The following is a 21,953-nucleotide window of genomic DNA, read 5'->3' as shown; positions in this document are numbered from 1 at the left end:
CCTGGGCATTTGAGAGACCCTGTCTGTAGGCATGTGATTATGTGGCCAGGTCTTCCAGATTGTCAGACATCCAGAAATCTTGGGCAAATGTTCAGACTCCTCTCTTTCTATAGCAGCAAACTCTTGGGGAGAAAAAATACAGTGGATAGACACGTGGCTGATTGCTGAGTTGCAGCTTCCTTTTAGTGCTGAAAGGCTTGTGTCTTCTATGTGAGCTTCCCTGAAGTGCCATATGGGATTTCTAAGGTGCTCTCAGGGATGTTCCTTCAAGTGGCACAGACCTGTGGGCAGAGTAAGCCACAGGCTGGCCAGCTGCAGGAAATGGATCATCGGGTTGGTGCTTTGATTTGCTGCTACTTCATGCCTGCTGGTGAACACTCCAAGTTTTGTGGTCAGCAAATGGCCCCAGTCTTCCTGCTGGTCCAGTGATGGTGGTGTCTGAATTCAGAGAAATGCAGTGAAATTATGTTCTCTTTTGCAGATTGAATTGCAGACTACTTGAATCTCTGGATCCAACTCACACTATCAGCACTTCGTTGCTCCTTATGGTGTAGCTGGTGATTGTTCCTTGGAAGAGAGAAGATGATGAGTGATGCAAGTGACATGCTCGCTGCGGCTCTGGAGCAGATGGATGGCATTATAGCAGGTAAACACTGGGGGCAGCTTGTTCATTTAGCTGTTCAAGTCCTCCTTTCTCATACCCCGAGGGCAGAGTTTCAGGCTGCGAAGGGAATGTGCTGGTAATCATGTTTGGTGTCTTCCCTAATGGCTTAGTGATTACAGATAAACAGAGTGGGGGGATTGCTCAGTCTCTGTCACACACAGGCATGGCTAAACCAAGTTTTTCTCCTAGATTCTCTCAAAACGCTGCTCAGAGTGGCTGAGTGGTGGAGTTCAGCTGGTGGACACAGCCCCATGAAAGCTTAAGGACAAGACATGTTTTAAACCAGGTGGACTGTGTTTAAAGAGATGTTGCCAGGCAGGATGAGTAAGTTTGCCTAATTCTGGCTACTCTGAACTTCTCTCAGCTCTACAGAGTTAAAACATGCATAGAATTTTCCTTTTTTCCAAATTGGAAAGCTCTAGGTCCAAATATTTGGTTTGGAGCTGCCTTGAACATCTGAGTTTTTTATAAGTACATATAACTTGTAAGTGGACTGAGGAGAGGCATTGCAAAGCATACAACCTTTGCATTTAAGTTGAGTCTGGTGAGTTAGAAAATAATATAATTACACAACCCAGAGGAGCAAAGCAGCAAGAAGTTAATAGTTTAATCCTATTCCAGCAGAGCTATGCAAGCAGCTACCCAAACTGAAAAAAACCACTCTGCAAGATGGCAACACAGTTACAAAGTCTTTAATAGTTCCACTTAAAATAAGATCCCTTAGGGGAAAAAAAATCATAAATACAGAGCGTGCTTTGTTTGAACGACTTTTGACTGCAGTTTTCCTAAAGATAATAAGAACACGTAGCAGCAACACGTCAAGTGGATTCAGTTGGATCATAATGATTTCTAAAAATACATATAAGCTGTGACTTTAGTCATTTTCATAAGTAGATAGTGGTATTTGGATCCGATCATGTATCTGTGTTTCCAAGAGCCTAAGTTGGTTGTGGCAGGATGAGGTTTAATATAAAAACATAACGTGATGTTGTGATGTTTAAGTCACCACAGACTTCATTTACCCATGCATCTCACCGGACCTATAAAGTAATATGACAACTCCTGTGCTGTTGTGGGGATTTCTTTTCTCTATTTTTTTTCAAAGGGAATTAGTAGAATTTTTGCATTTTTGTGGCTTGCCAAATGAGAGGAAGGAAAGTTTGTGGAAGTGCATATATCGCATGTGACTGTAGTTTCCAAAAGTTGACAGTACAACTAAAGCTCTGTCATGAACACATCTGATTGTGCCAGGGCATTATAGTATTAAGGCCACAGATCAGTGTGCGGAAATTACAGTTGGAATTAGCTAGGCTGACTTAAATCAACCTTAGCCCTGAATTCAGTTTCCTTCCTTCCTTAATATATAGCAGCTTTTAATGTAGGTCAAATATACATACTGTGAGTTTATGCAAAGTGGAGATTTTTTTTCTCTTTATTAACATGCAAATATCGGTGCTACCGTGTCAAACTTGGGTTTAAAATTTATTCTTGTGTAGAAGTGATTCAAATCTTTTTATTTATCTTCATATTTATTCTTTCTAAAGCTTTGCGGTGCCTTGGAGCCGCGTAACATATTCCTACATGAAAATTCCTCTGGACACCATCAGTGTCTGACTCGGGCCGTGCAGTCCCTACAGTGTGACTCAAAGCATTAGCAGAGCCAGTTGCCCCCACAGGACTTTACACCCCTGAGACTGAGACATCCCAGGGAGCAGGATCCCAGCCTTGAACCGGTGGGGGCACGGTTTTGGGGTGCATATCCTGTGTCACACCAACCCACCTCTTTCCTGCTGGAGCTGCCATTGGTGTAGCATGCCAGCAAGGGCTTGTCCTTCTCCAAGTTGCTGCGTGTTGTGGGCAGAATCCGGCACCAGCGCTGAGTCTCGTTCAGATACAGGCCTGCTGGGAGTGACACCCCCTGGCATCTCTCAGCCTTGCTGTATTTCTGTCTGACCTGCTTGCCTCCTGCCTGACCCCACGCGGTTTTGTTCCCTCCAGGTTCGAAGGCGCTGGAGTATTCCAATGGCATCTTTGACTGCCAGTCCCCCACCTCCCCCTTCATGGGGGGCCTGCGGGCGCTGCACCTGGTGGAGGACCTGCGGGGCCTGCTGGAGATGATGGAAGCAGATGAGAGAGAGGGGCTGCGCTGCCAGGTCCCGGACTCGACGGCAGAGGCGCTGATCGAATGGCTCCAGAGTCAAATGGTACAGTCTCACCCTCTTTCACCTGTAATGCACTTGTTTTGTGTATTAGCTAGACTGGCTCAGGCCATGGGGCTGTGGTTTATGCAGGGCATTTCGTGTTTAGAGCATTTTCAAAGAACCAAAGGGAAAAGTTTTGATTTCGTGGTGCTGTGGTGGGGCCTTGGAAAAGCTGTAGCTCAGATCCCTCGTCCAAGTGAACTGGCCTGTGATTTTCAATTTTTTTTTATGTACCACCAAGCCTCATTTTGAGGAGCAAAAATTTTTTTGTAATTGGAGTTTTATCCCAGAGATTAAGGGAAGACATTTTTATAGGAATCAGACACTTAAATGGAGGAGGGGAAGCTGTTTTGAAGCTCTGTTTTAGCTCTTCACTAAAAAGCGTTTTTGGCAACATACTTTCTACAGACACCGGTGGTGTTACTGAGCTTCCTTACCTGGTTTGTAACAGAAATGGGTGGTATAAGAACAGCATCCCTTTAACCTGAAAATCAAACCATATTTTTCTGTGTTTGTGAATCTACCCAGTTTTGTTACCCTTGCTTTAAAAATACACCACATTATACCAGACAAGACTCTTCTTTCCCCAACCATCAGTTTAAAAATCATATAATATAATAATATATTATATATATTAAAATAAAAATAATATATATAAAAATATATTGCTCAAGACTATGCTGGGAAATAAAATGTTGCCCTTCTCAGAAGGTGAGTTCCATAGTATCATTTTCACAGGACCCACTCTTTCTGCCTCCAGGTGTCCTGTGACCTGTGATTTCCTAGCAGGTCCTTGTGCTCATGGTCTGTGCCAGGGTTTGTGTTTTGGCAGTATGGGTGTGCGCAGGTGTCCGGGAAGCATCAGCAGTGGAAGTCAAAGCTGGCTTCTAAAGACCATGCTTCAGTCAGCCTGGAGCTGTAATGATGACAGCAGCAGCAGGTGTGGGCTTCTGCAGATTTTTCCAAATCTTTATTCCAGCAGCCTCTGTGTCCTGCCATCTGACACACTGGGCATTGGCCAGGGCAGTGTCTTGCTGTTGAAATGGGGATGCTGGATCTGATGGAGGCTGGATCTGATGCAGGGCAGGCCGCTATGGTGGCTCCATGTTGCACTCGACGTGTTGCTGCTGTCAGGATGGGAAGCTGCTGCCTGTCGCCTTCCTGGGAAACAGTTCACCCTCCCCTGGAAATAGTTCAGTCAGCCTGGATCTGTGGCTCACCTTGCAGAAAAAGCATTTCTGTCTCGATACAGGGGTTTATTTTGGTGCTCAGCTGCCAGGCACGGTGCTGCAGCCCAGGATGGGTGCAGGACTGCGTTTGCCAAACCTGTGGCTGGGGATCACAGGCCGGGCATGGAGCTGTGCTGGCGCTGGGTGAGGTGACACGTGACATCTGGCGGCACGTGGGATGTGCACAGTGCTGTGGGAAGAGACCGGGACCCGGCTAGCACGGATGGGCTCGCTTGTGTAGGGCCTGGGGAACTGTTGGAGGGGGGAGTTTTCTCCCTGGCCCTTTGCCTTGGACTACTCGTTTGCCAATGCCTGAAACTTAAAAGTACGTGGGAACTTTCCCACTGCCTCCAGTGGGATTTGGATCTCACCCCCACTGTCAAAGCGTGGCAGCCGGCGCTGAGATCAGGAGGAGGAGACAGGAGTGACATTCCAGTCAGATCTTTAGGACACACTGGATTCCTGCTACCATCAGCATTTCCTTCTCTGTAATGTACAGCAGTGAACATTGCTGTAACTAGTCTGCTCTGTGAGGGGCAGAAATTGGGGGACAGGTTTCATGTGAGCATGGCCTTTAGAAATAATAAAAAAAGGCTGTATGCCAAACAGACTGACGATTCACCCCTCATGGTGTGCACCAACATCAGCAGTCCGTGCTTAGCGACGCTGATCCACCAGACCTTACTCTGGAGCAGCATTGCCAGAGGCTGTGGTGTCTGGTGAGATTAATGAGGTGGAGGCTGGTCGCTGCCCCTTGCGGCAGCAAATGTGTGATTTAGGGGTGTCTGCTTGTTCGGATCTGGAGCAAGATGAGGTCCTTCAGGCCAGAGTGACACAGATTGCAGCATGGCAGTGAGACAGTAATGGGTTTCATTGCAGCCCCGGGCTTAACCCGCGAGAGGAAAGGGCTCTTGTGCCATTCAGCTTAGCGCCTCCTGAGCGCTGGAAAAGATGTGTAGGAGTTGTGTGTACAAAAGATTGTGGAGAATGGTTATTCCATCTGTGCTTCTCCTCAGCCCACCTCAAATTGTTCTCCTGTACTTTCTGGCATCCTTGAAGCTGCTAATAGGAAGGGCTGAGCATTACAGTTTGTACTGTGGTACAGGTGTGGGATTTGCAGCTGTCACCGGTGTCATTGGTCCCTGTCTAAGCAGGAAGGTGTTGGGTGATGTGACTGGATGATTTTTAGGAAGCCTTTCTGTGACCATGCCCATCCTTACTGAGGAAGGGAAGATACCTCCTTGGTCTTGAAATCTGTTGATTAAATAATCCTCCACGCGTGAAGAAGTTGCATCTACCAAGCTATTCAGAGCTGATGGAATTGTTGTGTGACATCACATCTGAAGCTGTAAGCAAGTCTCTTGTGTCTCAGAGGAAAACAAAAATAGTGTTTGCTGCTGCCAAGTAGTGTGTCACAAGAGAAAAATCCTCTCCTGGCTCCTGCAGGAAACCACTAGTGCCTTGGGAAAAGGGTCTGACAGCAGGCTCCCTAAGTTGCTGGGTTTTGTAAAACTGGGCAGGGCGTTCCATTGCAGAATTGGCTGCCCTCTGTCCCATATTGCTACTTAGTGACAGCTTCCTTTCTGCTCCTCTGGGTGTGTTGGAGAAGTCTGTGCAAGAACTCAAAAGGAGCTTTTAACTGGTGGGTGCCAGATGGCCACCTGACACCAGAGTGCTCACACAGTGCCTGGACCTTCGCAGAGCCCTTCCAAGAGCAGCCATCGGATGGTCCCCAAGGGGGAAGTTCAAAGAAGGTGAAAGTGCACAAATAAGCCAGTTTAACTATAACACAGTTTCTATTTGTCCATCTACAGCACAATCTCTGTGTTGCTGAAACCCTGCTCAGGTCTCCATGTGCAAAGGGCAGGTGAATGTTGTGGTTAAAATGACAAGCAAGGCCATTTGCTCAAAGTCTGGAATGAGACTGAGACTTTTTCTAAGCTCAGATGTGTTGGAACTGCATGTTCTCACTGTGGACCAGACCTGAAATCCATAGCCAGATCATAACTGTTCCAAGGTTATGGAATTTTTTCAGGTTTGGGATTTTTTTCAGGTTTCTCATGATCAACAGAAGTATGTAGTATATTCTGATGTGTGCTCTACTAAAACATGTGGCATGCTCTGTGCAAATGGAGCTTCTGGCTTGGATATAGACAACATGCAAGTAATCTGTAACATCATTGCCAGTAACAAGACCATTTTAAATTAAACTTCTGCCTTTTGTAAGACCAAGGCAGCCTTGTCCTGGCCAGCTGGAAGTTGATAGAGCCATCTCTTGGAGAATAATTCTCGGAAAACTTGCTTCAAGTCATGAATGTTGGTCCAGCTTTTTCTTCAGTTGAAATAAACAAGAGACAGCCTTCTTTCTGGTTATTACTTTACTTGACGGTGGTTTTTTGGTGTTTCTTTTTAAACACATCTTATGCAACAGCCTTCCCAGAACTAAGAAACAAACTGTGTCTTGTTAAAAAGGGAGGGTGAAGGATAGGAGTGGGTGGACAGTCCCTTCCCACACCTCAGAGCCAGCTTCCCCAGGCTCCCGATCTGAACTTGTGTATGCAGGTCCTGTTTTGTGTCTTCTCCTCTGTAAAGGACATGGTCCTGGAACGAAAGAGCCAGGGTGATGCTTCTTATTGGCTTTAGCTTTACAAGTGACTTTCTGAATTTGAATATATATATATTTTCTTTTTCACTTCAGAAGTGAATATCTGAAGTTGACTGTAAGAACATTAAGCAAAACAAAATTTGTGGCAAAACAAAGTTTCAGCTCATCTTCAGAGGATAGCTGATTTGGGCTGCAGTACCCACGGTGACTTGTGCAATCCAGAATGCTGCTGCTGCTGTGAATAGCAGATCTGTCATCTCACAGACCAAACTCGGCTTTTAACACTTCTTCAACAAGTTAGTTCTTCCAGACAGTGGCTGTGAATAACAAGAGTTAGTTACTATGAGGGGATATTTGATTTCAGACAGTAGTTTTCCTGACTGGATGAACATGGATTATAATCTTAAAGAGATATATTGGCTTCTTTGGGAAACGGGGTGATTCCCAAGTGGAGGAAGCGGTTTGGTTAGCCAGAAATCATCTCCTATTTCTTATTCATGGAAAAATCTTGTCTTCAAACCAAAGTTTGTTGTTTGATTGTCTTGTGTGGGCGTGCAGTGCATTCATTTGGCTCAGCCTCTGCTTATGTTGAGTTCAGCTATCGAAAGGTCCTATGGTAATGTGTGGCACATAGGCGTTCACCACCAAACAGCCTGTTTGAGATCCCTCCTCAGGTTGCAAATATGAAAGCAGCCTTGTGATGGCATTTCAGCCTGTCATCATAAACTGCCTCCTGGCAACACTTTTTGTCTGTGAGAGATCTACCCCTCAAAGTTCTTGAAACACAGGACCTTGCTTTTGCTAAAGGTAATCATCCAGACTGGTGCATTTTTAACGCTGGAAGATAATATGGGCTCATTTACAGCACAGGTTGGTGTGGCAGCTTCGTGCATCGTGGATGAGTTCATTGGCAGTTAAGAACAAACTATGAGGTCCTTGTTCTGCACTGGAGTGTAGGGCAGGCTGGAGGGCAGAGATGTTGAAAATCACCATTCCCAATCCAAAATGCATCAATCTGGTTTAAAATGCACAGCTTCTACTCCTCTTCTCTGTTCTGTTGTTCTGGTCTATTAAGTAGTATATTTTTGTTTGAGATTTTTATCTATCCAGGGTAGTTGTAAATGTTTCTTTAATAATAAAAGGTGCGGGGTTTGAGGTGATCACAGGACTCCTGGAGCTAGGCTCTGTGGTCAACAGTGCTAAGGATTTGTTATGCTACTGCTTGTCACTGGGACAATTGAAACTTAAAAGCAAGGACAGAAATTGGTTGTTAGTGTTGCATTTCTCATCTTTCTTAAATAGGATGTAAGCCTGAGACAAGCAACTTGTGAGACCTGGGACACTTGAGTCAACTTTTTTCCTCCTTCTTGGCGCCTACAAGTGAATGACATGTGTTCTTCCAGCTTTTAGAGTTAATAGCTCATCAAGGGAAGAAAATTACCTGCTGTTTACCTTGTAGTCAGGTTAAAGGGATCAGGATCGCTCTTTTCTCCTGCGTTCTTGGGTAGGATGATTTCCTCAGGGCTGGGAAGGTGCAGAGGAGGGGGTTGCGCTGTTCAGCAAGGAGTGCCACCTCTGCGGGGCTACCTTCAGCCCCGGTCAGGCTCACACAGCTCTGCACGCCCCTGCCTGCATCCTCTCCCACCTTGCTGCCCGGCCTCTGCCTGTTGGGATCCCCGCCGTGGGCTCAGGTTGGAAGAAGCGCTGATCTTCCCGGGCTTTGATGTGTTAATTCCTCAGAGGAGCTGCTCGCTCCGCCCGAGGAGCGCTGCTGCTGCTGCTGCTTCACGGCGGCTCTGCTTCCCACATCGCCCGTGCTGCTGCCACATTCGCCTCCATCCTCGGTTAGGCAAGGAAACCTGCCGGCACTTAGCCTCTCCCTCCGGGTTCGGGGACGGTGGGCACCCGCCGTGCTGGGGCTGCAGCTCTCCGCCTCGGCTGCCTCCCGCAGTCCCTCCTGTCCTTGGATGCTTAAAGATAGTTATGACCAGCATGGAGTATAGCTGGGACATTCACGGACACTGCGTCTGGCTAAATAAGGTAAGGCTATCTGTGTTTGCTCTGGCTCTTGCATGTCTCGGAGTGGCAAGCCAGAGCTGGGCAGTGCCGGCAGGGAACAAGCATTTCATCTTCCTCTCCCATCAGACGCCAGCTGAGCTGCTGGTGAAGAGACAGAGTATTTTGAAACCCTTGCGTCCTCCCTATTCAGCAGCTGTGATATTTATATTTAGGAAATGTTCCAGGTAAACTCCTCGGGGCGAAGGTCTGCCTTTCAGAAGGTCTGTTTTTCTTTCAGAATTCGCTTTTTCTTGTAGGGAAGCCGTTAAAACATAATTGGGGGGAGGGGGAGTGAGGGGGGTTGTGGTTGGTTGTTGGGTTGGGGTGTTTTTTCCCTGCTCATTCTGTAAAGAGGAGCTAATCTGTAAACTTTAGGAAAAGCCTAGCCGCGGGTCTGCCTGCCTGCACCAGGAGCATGTGAAGCAGGCTGCAAATACTCAGTGATGAATTAGTGACATGGGAAATGCAGGAGGTGCCGGTTTGGGAGGGCAGTGGTGGACTCACAGAGGTGACCAGTATGAATTTGGGACAGAATTGATGTTTATAGAGACTAAAGCTATCACAGCTCTGTATGTTAGAGGAAACAGTTGCAAATACTTTGCTTGCAAAAGTGATGTTGGGGTAACAAGCTGGTGGAGCCCCCCCCTTGTAAGGGACTCCCTAAAACTGAGTGAACGGACAGAACAGCAGTAGCTGTGCTTAGCTAAGCGTAGGTAATGTGTATTATAATGATGGGAACAACGTAAGCATGTTGATGAGCTCTAATTTAACTCCAGATGGTCAGGAAAGAGATGTCAGGGACAGCTCACTTGCCCAACTGTTGACTGGGCTGTGGTGGTCAAAATACTCAGAGCAATCTGCTGTACAGGAAAATAATGCTGTGGAGTGGCAGCTCCTTCTATGCAAATTAAATTGCTTCTGCAGCAAGAACAGTGTGATTTGTGCTGCTTATTTTGTCTCAAAAGCAGAAGAAAAGCTGAAGGGAAATGAGGATAGCAGCAGCAGTAGGCTAAAAGTGACGTTTACTTTAGAAAGGAGAATTCAGTATTTGCAGAGAAACAGTTTTGCTTTCTTATGTATTTTATTTTATTTTTTAATTAGGAGCTTTAAAATAGCACCTATTAGAAACTGCCCTGCAGTTTGGAGTGCTAGCTCACTTCCAGGGCAAATGGATTAAAGACTTAAGGACAGGCAAGCTGTGAAAGTTTGGTGATGCATCTACTTACTTACTAGAGGAATAATTCCCTCCAGAGCAGAGTGGATTTCTACACTTAGATGACTGCAGACAAAGCTTACACACGTGTTTTAACAGATTAGCCAACAGATCTTGCAGAGACTTTAAGTGAACTGGTTCTGATCTTATAAGGCATCTTAAGTAAACGCTTAACCTCAAACTTCTGCAAAGCCTCAGTGGCATCATGACAACTGTTCTTTTGTTTTTAGGATTAAGACCCGTATTGGTAAATCTCCATTCTCTTCCCATATGGTGCTTTGCAATTAATCCCTAAATTGAAAGCACGTGCAAAGTCTAACAGCTTAATTGGAGATGGATCTTAAGTTGCCATCATTACCCTATTCTTTCTCTCATGTGTTTCATCTCTTCTTTTCCTTCCCCATCTCTGAGAAGAATTGTCCTGCTGGGTATCAACTTTTTACCTTTGGTGATGACAGTGCAGAGGGGAGATGCGGCCAGGCGGTGTGGGGCCATTGCCTGTGGGTCCCTGATCTTGGCACCACCGTAGGAGGTGCTGGGGCTGCTGCTCTGTGAATGAGTTGCCATGGCCTTTCTGTGTCCTCCATCTCTCATCTATTTCCCCACTGAAACCAAAGTCGGTGACTTTCTTGCCTTTTCATACCTAAAATGAAGAGTTAGTCCCAGGTATTATGTGGAAGTTAACCATTTCAGGCAAAAAGAAAACTGGTCTTGGGTTGTACACCAAGTGTTCTGTTTTGGGTGTACCACAGGAGATCTTGTTTTACGCAGATTTTACAACATATTTCTGGTGACTGCTGGCAAAGTCATCTTTGTGTTTGATTTTGTGGGAGAGCAACCTTCACTCCAGTCCTGTCTGGAGTTGCTATCAGCCCCTCCATTGTACTCACAGCAGTGTGCAGCTTCAGCCTGAACTCTCGCTCTGTAAATGCTCCAATTCTAAAACCAAGTATGACATGCTCAGCAAAACAGGATATTTTTCTGAGGAATGAGAACAAAGTTTAACAACAAAGGTGTCTTGGCAAGATGCTGTGCACAATGACTAACATTCTGTTTTAACACCTTGTTAGTGTTCACAGCATCATAAAGACATTTTCATCGTAGTGTGAAACCAATACCTACCCAGACATATTTTCTTCACACAGTCTTTGGTTTTAGTTAACTTGTGTCTGGTTACACTGACTTAGAGGTAACAGGAGGTTCAGTGGTTAGGGCATTGATGTGGTGGCTGAGAGGCAGGGAGTCAGGTCTGTGCTTTGACAAGAGCTTTCGTGTTAGCCTGACAGAATGGAGGGGCACCTTTGCACCTCAGCTGCATGCTTAGAATGAAGGATGAATATCACATTCCTACATCAGACACACACACAGGATTGATAAATGTGATGTATATTACAAAATATGGATGCTGTTCTTATGGAGACTGTACTGGAAGAGTTGAAATTAGAAGGGAGCTACAGAATAGCAAAAGAACACAAAAACCTGTTACATATTTCACGTACAAGTCAAGGTACAAAATTGATAACGTAATTTTCTAGTTGAGTAGCTAAAAAATATATTTTGGAAGCTCTCTTTCTTTCACCTAACTTAGTGTTTAAAAAACTGAAGACCTCACTGATCTTGAATGGAAAATCTACAGTATGAGCTAAATTCTGGTTTCCCCTGGGGAAAAACAGGGCAAACTCCCGAGTACTCTTAGTGTTTGGGTGATCAGAAATTCTAGTAATTTAGTGCTAAATAATTTAGATACGGGGTCATTATGATCATTATGATATGAGCTGTTGGTACAAATTACAAGAGAGCATCATTTCTTAGTCTGCTGTAGCTCTGGTGATTTCAGGGGAGATACTGTGGTCACCTTGTGAAAGTCACACGCGCGTTCTTGGGAGACACGTTTGCTGCTGTGCACTGCTTTTAAAGCTGCTGGGACACAGCCCAATTTCTTGAGAGGGCTAAAGGTCAGGTCATATGCCTTGTATCCTCTCCTGTTTGCCTTGTGTCTAATCTTTTAAGTGGTGCTGTTGGGAGTTGAGGTGGGTTTCTCCTGCCACCCAAGGTCAGATATGTAACTTAGAAATGGAGTTTTAGCCAGCAGGTTTCCTGAGGCATCCTCTGCCATCAGGGGAGATGAGCTGCTTGAAAGGGAGATCCAAAGAAGGAGCTCAGGGCTTGTAGTTCAGCTCTTCAGTGGTGCTGGCCTCTAAAGGCCGGGTTGTGCAACAGACTCATGGGGCAGGAACATCAGTCGCCCAGTTTCTTTTCACTGCATATTGAGAAGGAAATCAAGGCCCCTCAACGTCAGTGGAAGAGCCTCTGTGGAGTGCACTGGATTTCAGAGCAGCTTCTCAGACTCCTCTAAGCAATTTATGCAATGATGGGAACAGGAATTTATTTTATGAGCTGAGATCTGATGGAGGCGTCCATCACAAAGTGCTTTGAGACAGCTTTGAATATGAATAGAGTAAAATCCTTCTCGCTGCTCAAAAGCATTGAAGTTATTATGAAGAAAGAAAGTTGCTGATTCCTCTGAACTCTCTGATAGCATTAACATGTATTCTTGTTTCTCTTTGGCCTCAGGCAGCTTTACAAAGAGATGTGTTTAGAGTGCAGACGTTCACCCATACCCAGTAAAATGTGCCTGATGTAAAAGGATGTCTCTTACTATGTGTTATAGAAAAAATTGTTTGACTTGCAAGAAGCCTAATGCATGGTTTGTAGACTGCATGTTGGGTTTTTTCCCCTTCCTGAATGTCTCAGGGTATTTGTCTCTTTGCAAGTATGGCTTAGCATAGTACATCTTTGAGCACAAATTTGGTTAACAAAATGCTGAATGCACAGTAAGTGAATTTTGCAGAATTAGGTCACCAAAAGGTTCTTTCTCATCTTTAAGCCTCTGAACAATTCTTCTTCTGAATGGTGGTCTTATATCTTTTGTTGACATTTTATTTGATTTGTAACCCTTTGCAGGCTGGAGAACACTTTAAATCATTTCTTGAACTGTGCAGACTAAAAATACTTCTCAAATGTGCTGATAACATTGAAGGACACTTGTGGTATGATAGCTGACAACACAATATTTGTCATCTTTTTCAGACTAATGGGCACATATCTGGAAATGGAGATGTGTATCAAGAAAGGCTGGCTCGTCTGGAAAATGATAAGGAATCTCTTGTTCTGCAAGTGAGTAGTCACCTAAATTGTTTTTTTCTGCTCTTGCATGTATGTGATAAAACCTGAGGATTTATTTGCAGTTGTGTCATCTTGGGCAGTGTTCACAAGGCTTGCTGATACCTGGGAGTTAACCCAGATTAAGGATAGGTGTGAACTTAGATTGCAGGAAAAATTTAAAGAGCTTTCTCTGTATCTGATTTCTCATCAAACCTTGCTAGTTTAGCAGGTCTGCAGAGCAACCACCTTCTTGCATGCACATGTATCCTTTAGATCACCTTTTTCCATGACCATTCCCATGCTGTCCACATCAGGTGACAGACGTCCTGCCCTCCTGCAAGGTGACAAAGCTGCAGGACTGGTCAACAAGCAAGAGGAGGAGACCTCCTCAGAGGTCCTGCTCACCTGCTGCTGGGCTGGACTGGGCTGGGCCAGGTCTGGTTGCCATGCCCCGTTGGATTACTCCTGCCAATCAGGTTCAGGACTACCTATCATCCCTTGGTCTGCACAGGCATGCTGCAGTTCCCTGATGTGGACCTGGCCGAAGGGCTGTGACAGCATCGAGCTGTATTCCAGGCAGCTTGTCCTTGTTCCCAGCAGTACTGCATAATTCCTCTAAAGAACCTGTTTAAACAAAAAATTGATTCAGAAAAGGCAAAATGGGAATTGGTGTGAAGCTTCAGAGGTGTTCTTGTGGTGTTTCTTGCCCCAGTCTGTGCAGCTTAACCTCTTTTGTTTCTATTGCCCTGAGAAGGAGAAGCTGTACGCTGTGACACGCTGTGTGCAGTCACTTGGAAAGCAGAATAAGTTGCACGCAGCGAGGTTTTGCTATTTGGTTGTTAAGGCAGGAGCTAGAGGGCTTTAGTCAGTGCATCATCACAGCAGAGGCCTAATTGTTGGCTATAGAATGCCCCTTGTCAGAACTCCCAGGACAGGTCAGGAGGGGAGATACAGAATTGCAATGCATCTGCCAGAACTTCAGCTGAAATCCCAGTTAAGCATGAGGGGAGAGCGTTCCCAGCTCTCTTGTCACCTTTGCCACATGTCACATCCTCTGCAGAGCTTTGCTGCCCCTCCTCCTGTGGTCCCATTTCATCAGTGTCCCTGCCAGTGCCGTTACTGACATGCTTCACTTCAGGTGACACATATGATACATGAATCCCTTTTTCTCTGCTGTGCAGGTGAGTGTGCTTACGGACCAGGTGGAGGCCCAGGGAGAAAAGATTCGGGATCTGGAGTTCTGTCTGGAGGAGCACAGGGAGAAGCTGAACGCCACAGAAGAGATGCTGCAGCAGGTATTTCACAGGCACATGTCTGTCTTCCTTCTCACTTAATGACCTGCATTTTGCTTTGGTTAGAGCAGTGCACTTCAGTTCAAGGTGTTGCACCCCTTGCTATCTCTTAACTAAGTGATAATTTTCTGCCATGTTTGCTTTAAAGTCTTTGTACTTTGTAATGTCAGTGTGGCTTTACGCTGTGGGAGTCCAGTCCTGCTCTTCTTTGAGCCTTTCCCCACTGAACTTCAAAGAGGCTTGGATTAAAGCCTTTGGCAGGATGGGTGGATTCCCCTCAAAGCTCCTTGCTGCCCAGAGCGACTGTAATGACAGACAAGCTTTTTTCTTGTACTGGTAGCTAACCTGTGATAGTGCCCCCGTGATCTCAGATGCGTCCTACGTGCCTTGAGTCTGTCAGATGGGTCCCAGAGAGTGCAAGGAATAAGTGTGCAATGCTTCTCCCCGTGAAAGAGGCCTTTAGTTCCAGAAATCAATTACTGATTTCTTCCCCTTGGATGAATAATTCCGTTCTCTTCATCTTTACCTTGAATTAGGAGCTTCTGAGCAGAACATCCCTTGAAACTCAGAAGCTGGATCTTATGGCAGAGATTTCCACTCTGAAGTTAAAGCTTACATCTGTAGAGAAGGATAGATTGGACTATGAGGACAGATTCAGAGACACAGAGGTAAGTAAAACCCAGCTGAAGAAATTGTGAAAGCTGTGTGTGGCTTCATGCTACCTGAAAATTTCTTGGGATTTTCTTTTTTTCCAGGTGAGAAGGGAATTCGTCTTTAAGGCTAAAACATGTATCTCTTAAAATAAAAGTGTCCTCTTTAGTAAACTTGGGTTTTACAAAGAGAGATTTAGGATGAATATAAACAAAATCATGAACATACTGCACTCTCCTGTCCCAACTTCAAACTGTTGTCTCCTTAGTAAGGCACCTCTGAGGGAAAGCTCCAGCCCCTTGCGAGCGCCAGAGGCGTGCCTGTGCAAGGACAGGGCGCAGTAGGGAAGATTGCTTCTGTTTCCAGTAACAGAGAACAAGAGATGACTCACTGTGAGGGCATTCTGGAGCCTCACTTCAAACCCCAGTCCCACAGAAGCCCAGGAGTGAGAGGCCAGCAGTTACTCATCTCAGCCTGGCTTCAGCCCAGCGGTGTACAATGCCCGGCAGAGCTGCAGCCTGGAGCTTCCCTCCCTGGCAGTGCTCTCCTGGAACATTTGTCCTCTGTGTGCTGTGGATCTGCAGAGCTGATCCTTGATTGTGTTTGAAGCCAGAAAGCTTCGTAACAGTAGGCAAACCCAGTTTCTCCAGGAAACTCCAACAATCAGGGCAAACGTTGCTGTAAGGTTGACATATCCCATATCAGAAATATCTTGGAGTCTACCTAGGAAGCAGAACAAAATTTCAAATTCTGGGTTCATAAATAATCTGAAGTGTCAGATGTGAGTTTTGTGGATGTTCCAGATGCCCTTAATTTTTAGAATGGAAGAAGCCATACTACCATCACAGAAGACAAAATTTGCCCTTTCCACTTCAATCAGTGGTTTACCAACTCCCAGTTTCCTACATATTTTCCAATGAAGTGTCATTCCTCACTTGTACAGCAAGTGTATGAGCAAGTTGGGCTTGCTTTTAAATTACTTTCTTCGGGCCTGTCTGAAGTAATCCACAGACACAAGTAAGTCCATGAGTCCACAGCTTGAAAACTAATCAATGATGTTGAGATTTGAAAGGTGGTGATCATTTACATAGTGATAGCAGAGCCCATTCCTGCAGTGTAACACATCTGGGTGCTGCCAAGCTGCGGGATGGATTCATGTTGCCTCCAGGTACCTTCTTCTCTAGTTTGATGAGCAGGTGGTTTGTGAAGGATCACAGCATTGCTTTAAGCAGCTGATTTTGCAGTCCAGACAAGTACCATGCATGGCAATGCTGGAGAAATTGGTGGGAGAAAGGTGGAGGGAATCACTGGAGGTCTTCTGCATCCATCAGGGGTGTATTTAGAGCTGGCTGCTTTCTCAGCTCCTGTGAGGTCTCTGCCCACACAGTGCTTGGCTCTTTCAGGAGTTGCACCATGTAACAGATAACTCTCTTCACCTGTATGCTGACACCTGTCATAAGCAGCCTGAACAATAAATAAATGAGGTGACAGCAGTAAATGGCTTTGGGGAGACAAAGTTTGGTCCAAATGACTGCAGTGAGTGTGTACTTTCAGAACTGGATCCCTCTTGTCACCACTTGTAAGCACACTGTGGTTTCTTATGTTTTCCAAAACACATAAAAAACGTTATTGGGCTTTTAGTGATTTACTTGCTCTCTATGCTTATTTTTAATGGATGTGATTCTCTGTTAAGCTTTCCTGTACTCCCCTTTCCTTTGTTTCCCCTCTGAACTGCAGTCCCTCCGTAACTTAAGAGCACAACTCGCAGATGTGGAGCTACCTCTGTTCCCAGAAAAGTAGTTGAAGTGTGGGGACCACAACATGCACTGCAACTCTTGTAGGCACTCTGCAAGAGGCTTACCTGCATGGAAGCTGTGAAGGCCTTTCTCTTTGAAATGCCTTGAAATGCACTTAAGATCTTTGATGAAAATAAGATAAACTAAATTGTGTTTAAAATGCAATTACTATAATTAGAGGCTATATAGATTTACATCCTGGATATTTATGCCAGAGCTAAAATGTCCCTCCCTCTCTTTGGAAACCGGATTGATGTAGGTTAGTGTGATAGAAATTACTATGTTGTTTCTTCTTTGTTTCTAAACTTTGCAGATGTAGAAAGGCTTACATGCTGACATGAGTAACATGTCTTAATTTCTATTTTGTTCAGTGGAAAAATGAATGGTTCATTATTTTCAAGGGGCTCAGGTATTTTGGAAGAACATAGTATTTTATTCAGTGTTGATGTAATTATATTCCTGTTTAAAGTAATAGAAGATCAATTATTTCAGAAGAGCTGAGTATTTAAAAGACTATTTAAAATACTCCACCAAAAATACTGTAGCATTTACATTCAGCATTCAACATCATTGGGAAAAAAAAATCATAATCAAAATGGGAAAGAAAAACTATTAATACTGCTTCTGGTTTTATTTAGGAAAAAGAAAGTTAAAAAAACAAACCCAGATTGACATCTTAAACCAACTTTTCTGAAGCCACTGTCTCCTACAGATTTATTAAGATTAAATCTTTCATATTATGTAGTTTTTACTTCTGTCTGTCATTGCAACTTCCCACTCCACCTTGGTAGGTTTCTCACATTCATCATTCTATCTCTAAACAGATGCTTCACTAGATCAGTAAGATTTTTTTCCTTTGTGCTCTAGACTTTTCCTGCCTGGATGTTTACAAATACATAGCTATTGTATAATGAATAGAGATTTATAATTGACCTGATCTTTTAAATCATCCCAGCCTTTCCACTTTTCTCAGCAGACACCAGTATGATTTTCCATAAGGAGCACGGGTGGTCTGCGTTGGGTTGAGTTTATGTAAGAAAATATCCTACGAGGGAGTTTATTTAGGGAGGAGTCCATAAACAGACATGGTGTTTGAAGCAGCAGCCAGAGGTTAAACTGGTTCAGTCATGGGGAATTCTTCCTAATTTAAACACCACCAGTCTCCTTTGTGCAGATGAATTTTGGAGCAGAGCAAAACGATGAGTGTCGTTTGTGTTTCTAGGGCCAGGAAGCCTCTGACCTCTGAAACTTAAAGTTATCATTGTTTTTTTGTGCCTCCCTGGCCCTGCCATGAAGGACACGTGTAACATGAGTGGGGAAGGAAAAGGCTTTGGGAAATAGAAGTCTGTATGTCCCACCCCATCAGCTTCATCCGTGGATCCAAGCAAGGGACAGCCATTGGGTGTTTGCGTGGAGGGACCTGGCCCTGGATCAGCAGAGGACCATTCAGTGGCTCTGTTCTCTTTTGCAGGTTTTTAAGATAGGAACGTGTGTTAGTGCCCAGGGCAGTTATTTTAACCCATTTATGGGTGCCTGAAGAGAAGCTGTTAAGTGCAGGCAGAGCAGGTGCCATACACTGATTGCCAAGGGAGTGACTCTTCTACTGCTGGTTCATCCAAGTTAGCAGGGAACTCAGACTTTTTGCTCTGATCTCAGCTCCTGATTAACCTGTACCACACACCCTGAGTGCCATGGGGTCATGAACACCTCAAACATCACACCAGTCCCAAAAGCTCTTCAGGTTGTAAGCGGTTACAATGGTTGGCACCTTCAGGTTTCAAACGGCGCTGTGATCTCCTTGCTGGAGCTGCTGTAGGAGGGGGAAGTCCTTGCTGTGAGAGTTTTGTAGTCAGAATCAGCTGAACAGAGAATAGTGGAAGAAAATAAAAGTACGTCAGGGCAGCAGGCAGAAAAGTGAAGTACACTGGGAGGATTAGGATTTCTTAGGGAACCTTGGTGCCTTGCCAGTTTCTACCTCTGGTAGCTTGCCCAAAGGTAAATAGCAATTCAGCAGCAGGGGAGACAGCCCTCTTTGGGCCTTTTTCCTCTGCTCATTTACGCAGGGCTTGACCATCTCTTCTGTACTAACTGTAAATGGCATTCATCTTTTTGAGATAGAGAAGCACATTGACATCTTTTTGAGATAGAGAAGCACATTAAACATTCCCCAGGTTCCATATCTCAAAAAGATGAGAGTGAACGCCATTTACAGTTAACTGTGTTGTAGGTAACTTAAGACATGAGCTAATATTGCACTTGGGAGAGAGTAATTGAAAATATTTTTAGGCAAAGCATGCTGTTAGGACCTGTATTTAGTTCTGTTTAAGCCTTGAGCAAATTGTACAGTATTTTTGGTGACCAGTTACCAGTGGCAAAGGATCTGATTACTCATGACGTTCATAACAGTTTAAGCAGAAGAGCTTATTTGCTGCTCCAGGATCTTACATTCTTGGATTCTGGTTGCAAGATTGTTCTGTTTTCCATGGCATTGTGTTTGCATCTTGTCCTTTATCTTAATCATTACGGCTTTTAACATTCCTGGTATTTCTGTTAATCTGTTGCACTGACTTTCTTCATGAAAGTAGAGTTTTGGGTTGTTATTTCTTTTGCTTAGATGGGCCTTTTGAATAGGGGTAACTGGTTTCCCTCTCCTCCTCCTCCTCTAGTATTATAAAAGCCACATAGTTCACATGATAAATCTGTAGGCAACAACCTCAGTGGTTATTGCTACACAGTATATTTTGAGAGCAGATCCTGCCAAAGCAAAGCCGAGTGGCTGCAGGATAGGAAAGCCCCAAACGGATCAATTGTCATAGTGTCAAAACTGACCATCAGATCTGGGTGTACACATTCATTAGAGATCTCAACGCCAAGTTGAGAAGAAATAGCTCAATTAATGTAGTCATGCAGACTGACATCCATGTACATTTATACTTAGAAGAGTGGTGTGCTTTGTAAAGGTCACACATTAATGAATCAGTGAGGAATTGCAGGTGTATCCAAATCAGTCATACATTAGCAGTGATAATTACTGGTAACACCAAAATGTTTTATATTTTTATTTTCCTTGTACTTCCGGTAATTGAACTTGGATCTTGCTAAAGAAATACAGCTGCTGCTCTGTTCCCATCCAGTTCGTTAAGGACAAAATAATAGCCAGAGGCTTGTGAGCTCAGAAAATGTGGCTTGGTGCTGCAAGGCAGGTGTTACTCAGGCCCCATGAGTACCCTTTAAATGTCAGTTGCTGGCTTGTTAACTTATAAATTATAAATCTCTACTAATTATACAGTTATGTCTGAAAAATTGTGCTTAGAGTTGGTAGCTCAATGTACAGCTGTGCTTGACCACAGATAGGATTTGCCTTACCAAGTAGGAAGACAAGTCAACCTAAGTACCATACTATCTTCTTGGTAGTTTGAAAGCTGTTATACTGCAGGTCAAGTTCTCTTATGTTTTCTAGTTTGTCTCTTCTTTTGAAGAGTTTCCTGGTAATACAGCATCACAGTAACTGCTGAGAAAAACGGCTTTTTTCATATTTTTTTTTTCCTTCCCCCCCGCCTCTTATTCCCTCCTGTTTTTTATTGTGGATTCCATACATAAACTAAAGGTCAGTGAGATCATGAGACAGAAGCTTGCTGGACATAAAGTGGCGTGAAAGCCTCAGCTTTCTGGTAAATGTGTTCCCCTGCTGAGCAGGAAGATCATTTTTCCAATAGGCTGTGATTCATCCTCTCTTGTATTGGGGGTGGGGAGGGGGGCGGTTACTGTCCTGTCTGTCCCCAGGCTTCCTGCAGGTCTGCAACTGGCCACTTAAGATCCCATTTCCCCATCTAGAGGATGGAGAGGTTTGGAGAAAGAATGCCTTGCACCTTGTGGGATTTGTTTTACCCCACAGGAAAGGAGCTGCGGAGCTGTTGGTGCTCAGAGTTGACCTCCAAACCTGGTAGGTCTCTCCAGGAGGATGGTCAGGAGGTCAAGACATTGTTCTGAAGAGCTCAGATGTGACTTAGCAGTGGCTCTGAGTTTCTTCCAAACCAGGCTGAATTTGTAAAGTTCAGGTGGAGTGGCACCATTGATGCTTAAACACATGTGCCTTTGTGTCTGTAGAAACCAGTGGTGGTTCTTCCATTCACCTCTCACTTAGGGGGGCTCATTTGAGTGGTAAAAAGGAGCATTTGCACTGCAATCACTTGATCTTTTGAAAAGGCAGGGGATGGTTGGCAAGTCGAGGGTGGGAGGGACTGGGAAAGGGAGGATCTGGCTGCTGCATGTTGAAGGATGTCTGCCGCGGTTTTCCATTACCTACTCATGGTGGTAGACATCCAGCAGTTGAGAAGCCGGGGAGCAGAGGCCCTTTCTTGGTCCATAGCACAGGGAACACAGCATCCATTGATGTCTCCCTTTGTCCTCTGCCCTCTTGCCTTCAGCACAGTAGTGCAGAAACTGAGAAATACAGTCCCTGGATATCTGGGGAGCTCTGAATCGTGTGATTTAGCTGTGAATTCGAGTGGTGTGGTTTTGTGTATGGAGTGACTTTTACTGCTGCTCTGGTTTTACAGTCCTACCAATGGGTGGCTATTGTTCTGCTTTGTTGACTTAATTTCTTTGTTGTTTCTGGTCTCCTTTTTCCCCTCCCTCAGGATTTGATCCAGGAAATAAATGAGTTGCGGTTGAGAGTGGGAGAAATGGACAATGAAAGACTCCAGTATGAAAAAAAACTGAAAACAACCAAAGTAAGTGAGGCTGAGGGGAAGAAGCTGAGATGGGTGTCAGTCAGGCTTCAGAAGTTTCTCTCTCTCTTTTCCCCACCCCTTGCTTGCGCCTGGAAAAATCCTGAGCACACTTGGGCTCAGGGGTTTCATGGTACTCAGCAACAGGGGTTATTTCCCAATTTCACGCTACAGTTTTCAGATCTGGGCACTGTTTTTTTATGAAGGGTAACTTACCATGCACCTGACAGGTATCAATAAATTTGTAACCTATTTGGACCAATGTTTCACATATGTGTCGAGGAACACTGGTTGCGGTCTGTAAGGCCTGTGCCATAAGTGATACCAAAGCTGAGCATTTATTTTCTCC

The 21,953-nt window shown here is 44.7% G+C and overlaps 1 protein-coding gene across 1 annotated transcript in view; it reads left to right on the top strand.

Moving 5' to 3' along the window:
- The first annotated feature begins 521 nt into the window (after positions 1-521).
- Positions 522-21,953, top strand: part of PPFIBP1 (PPFIA binding protein 1) — a 53,682-nt gene continuing 32,250 nt past the window's right edge. Inside the window, exons 1-6 of the mRNA XM_084279097.1 lie at positions 522-646; positions 2,663-2,868; positions 13,061-13,147; positions 14,317-14,430; positions 14,964-15,095; positions 21,515-21,607. Coding sequence (XP_084135223.1) covers positions 583-646; positions 2,663-2,868; positions 13,061-13,147; positions 14,317-14,430; positions 14,964-15,095; positions 21,515-21,607 — 696 coding nt within the window. The 5' untranslated portion in view covers positions 522-582. The remainder of the gene's footprint in view (positions 647-2,662; positions 2,869-13,060; positions 13,148-14,316; positions 14,431-14,963; positions 15,096-21,514; positions 21,608-21,953) is intronic.

This window comes from Gallinula chloropus (assembly GCF_964237585.1).
Source record: "Gallinula chloropus genome assembly, chromosome: 1".
Lineage (NCBI taxonomy): Eukaryota > Metazoa > Chordata > Aves > Gruiformes > Rallidae > Gallinula > Gallinula chloropus.
Note: the sequence above shows the minus strand (reverse complement) of the source record. Positions and strands in the feature narration are given on the sequence as shown.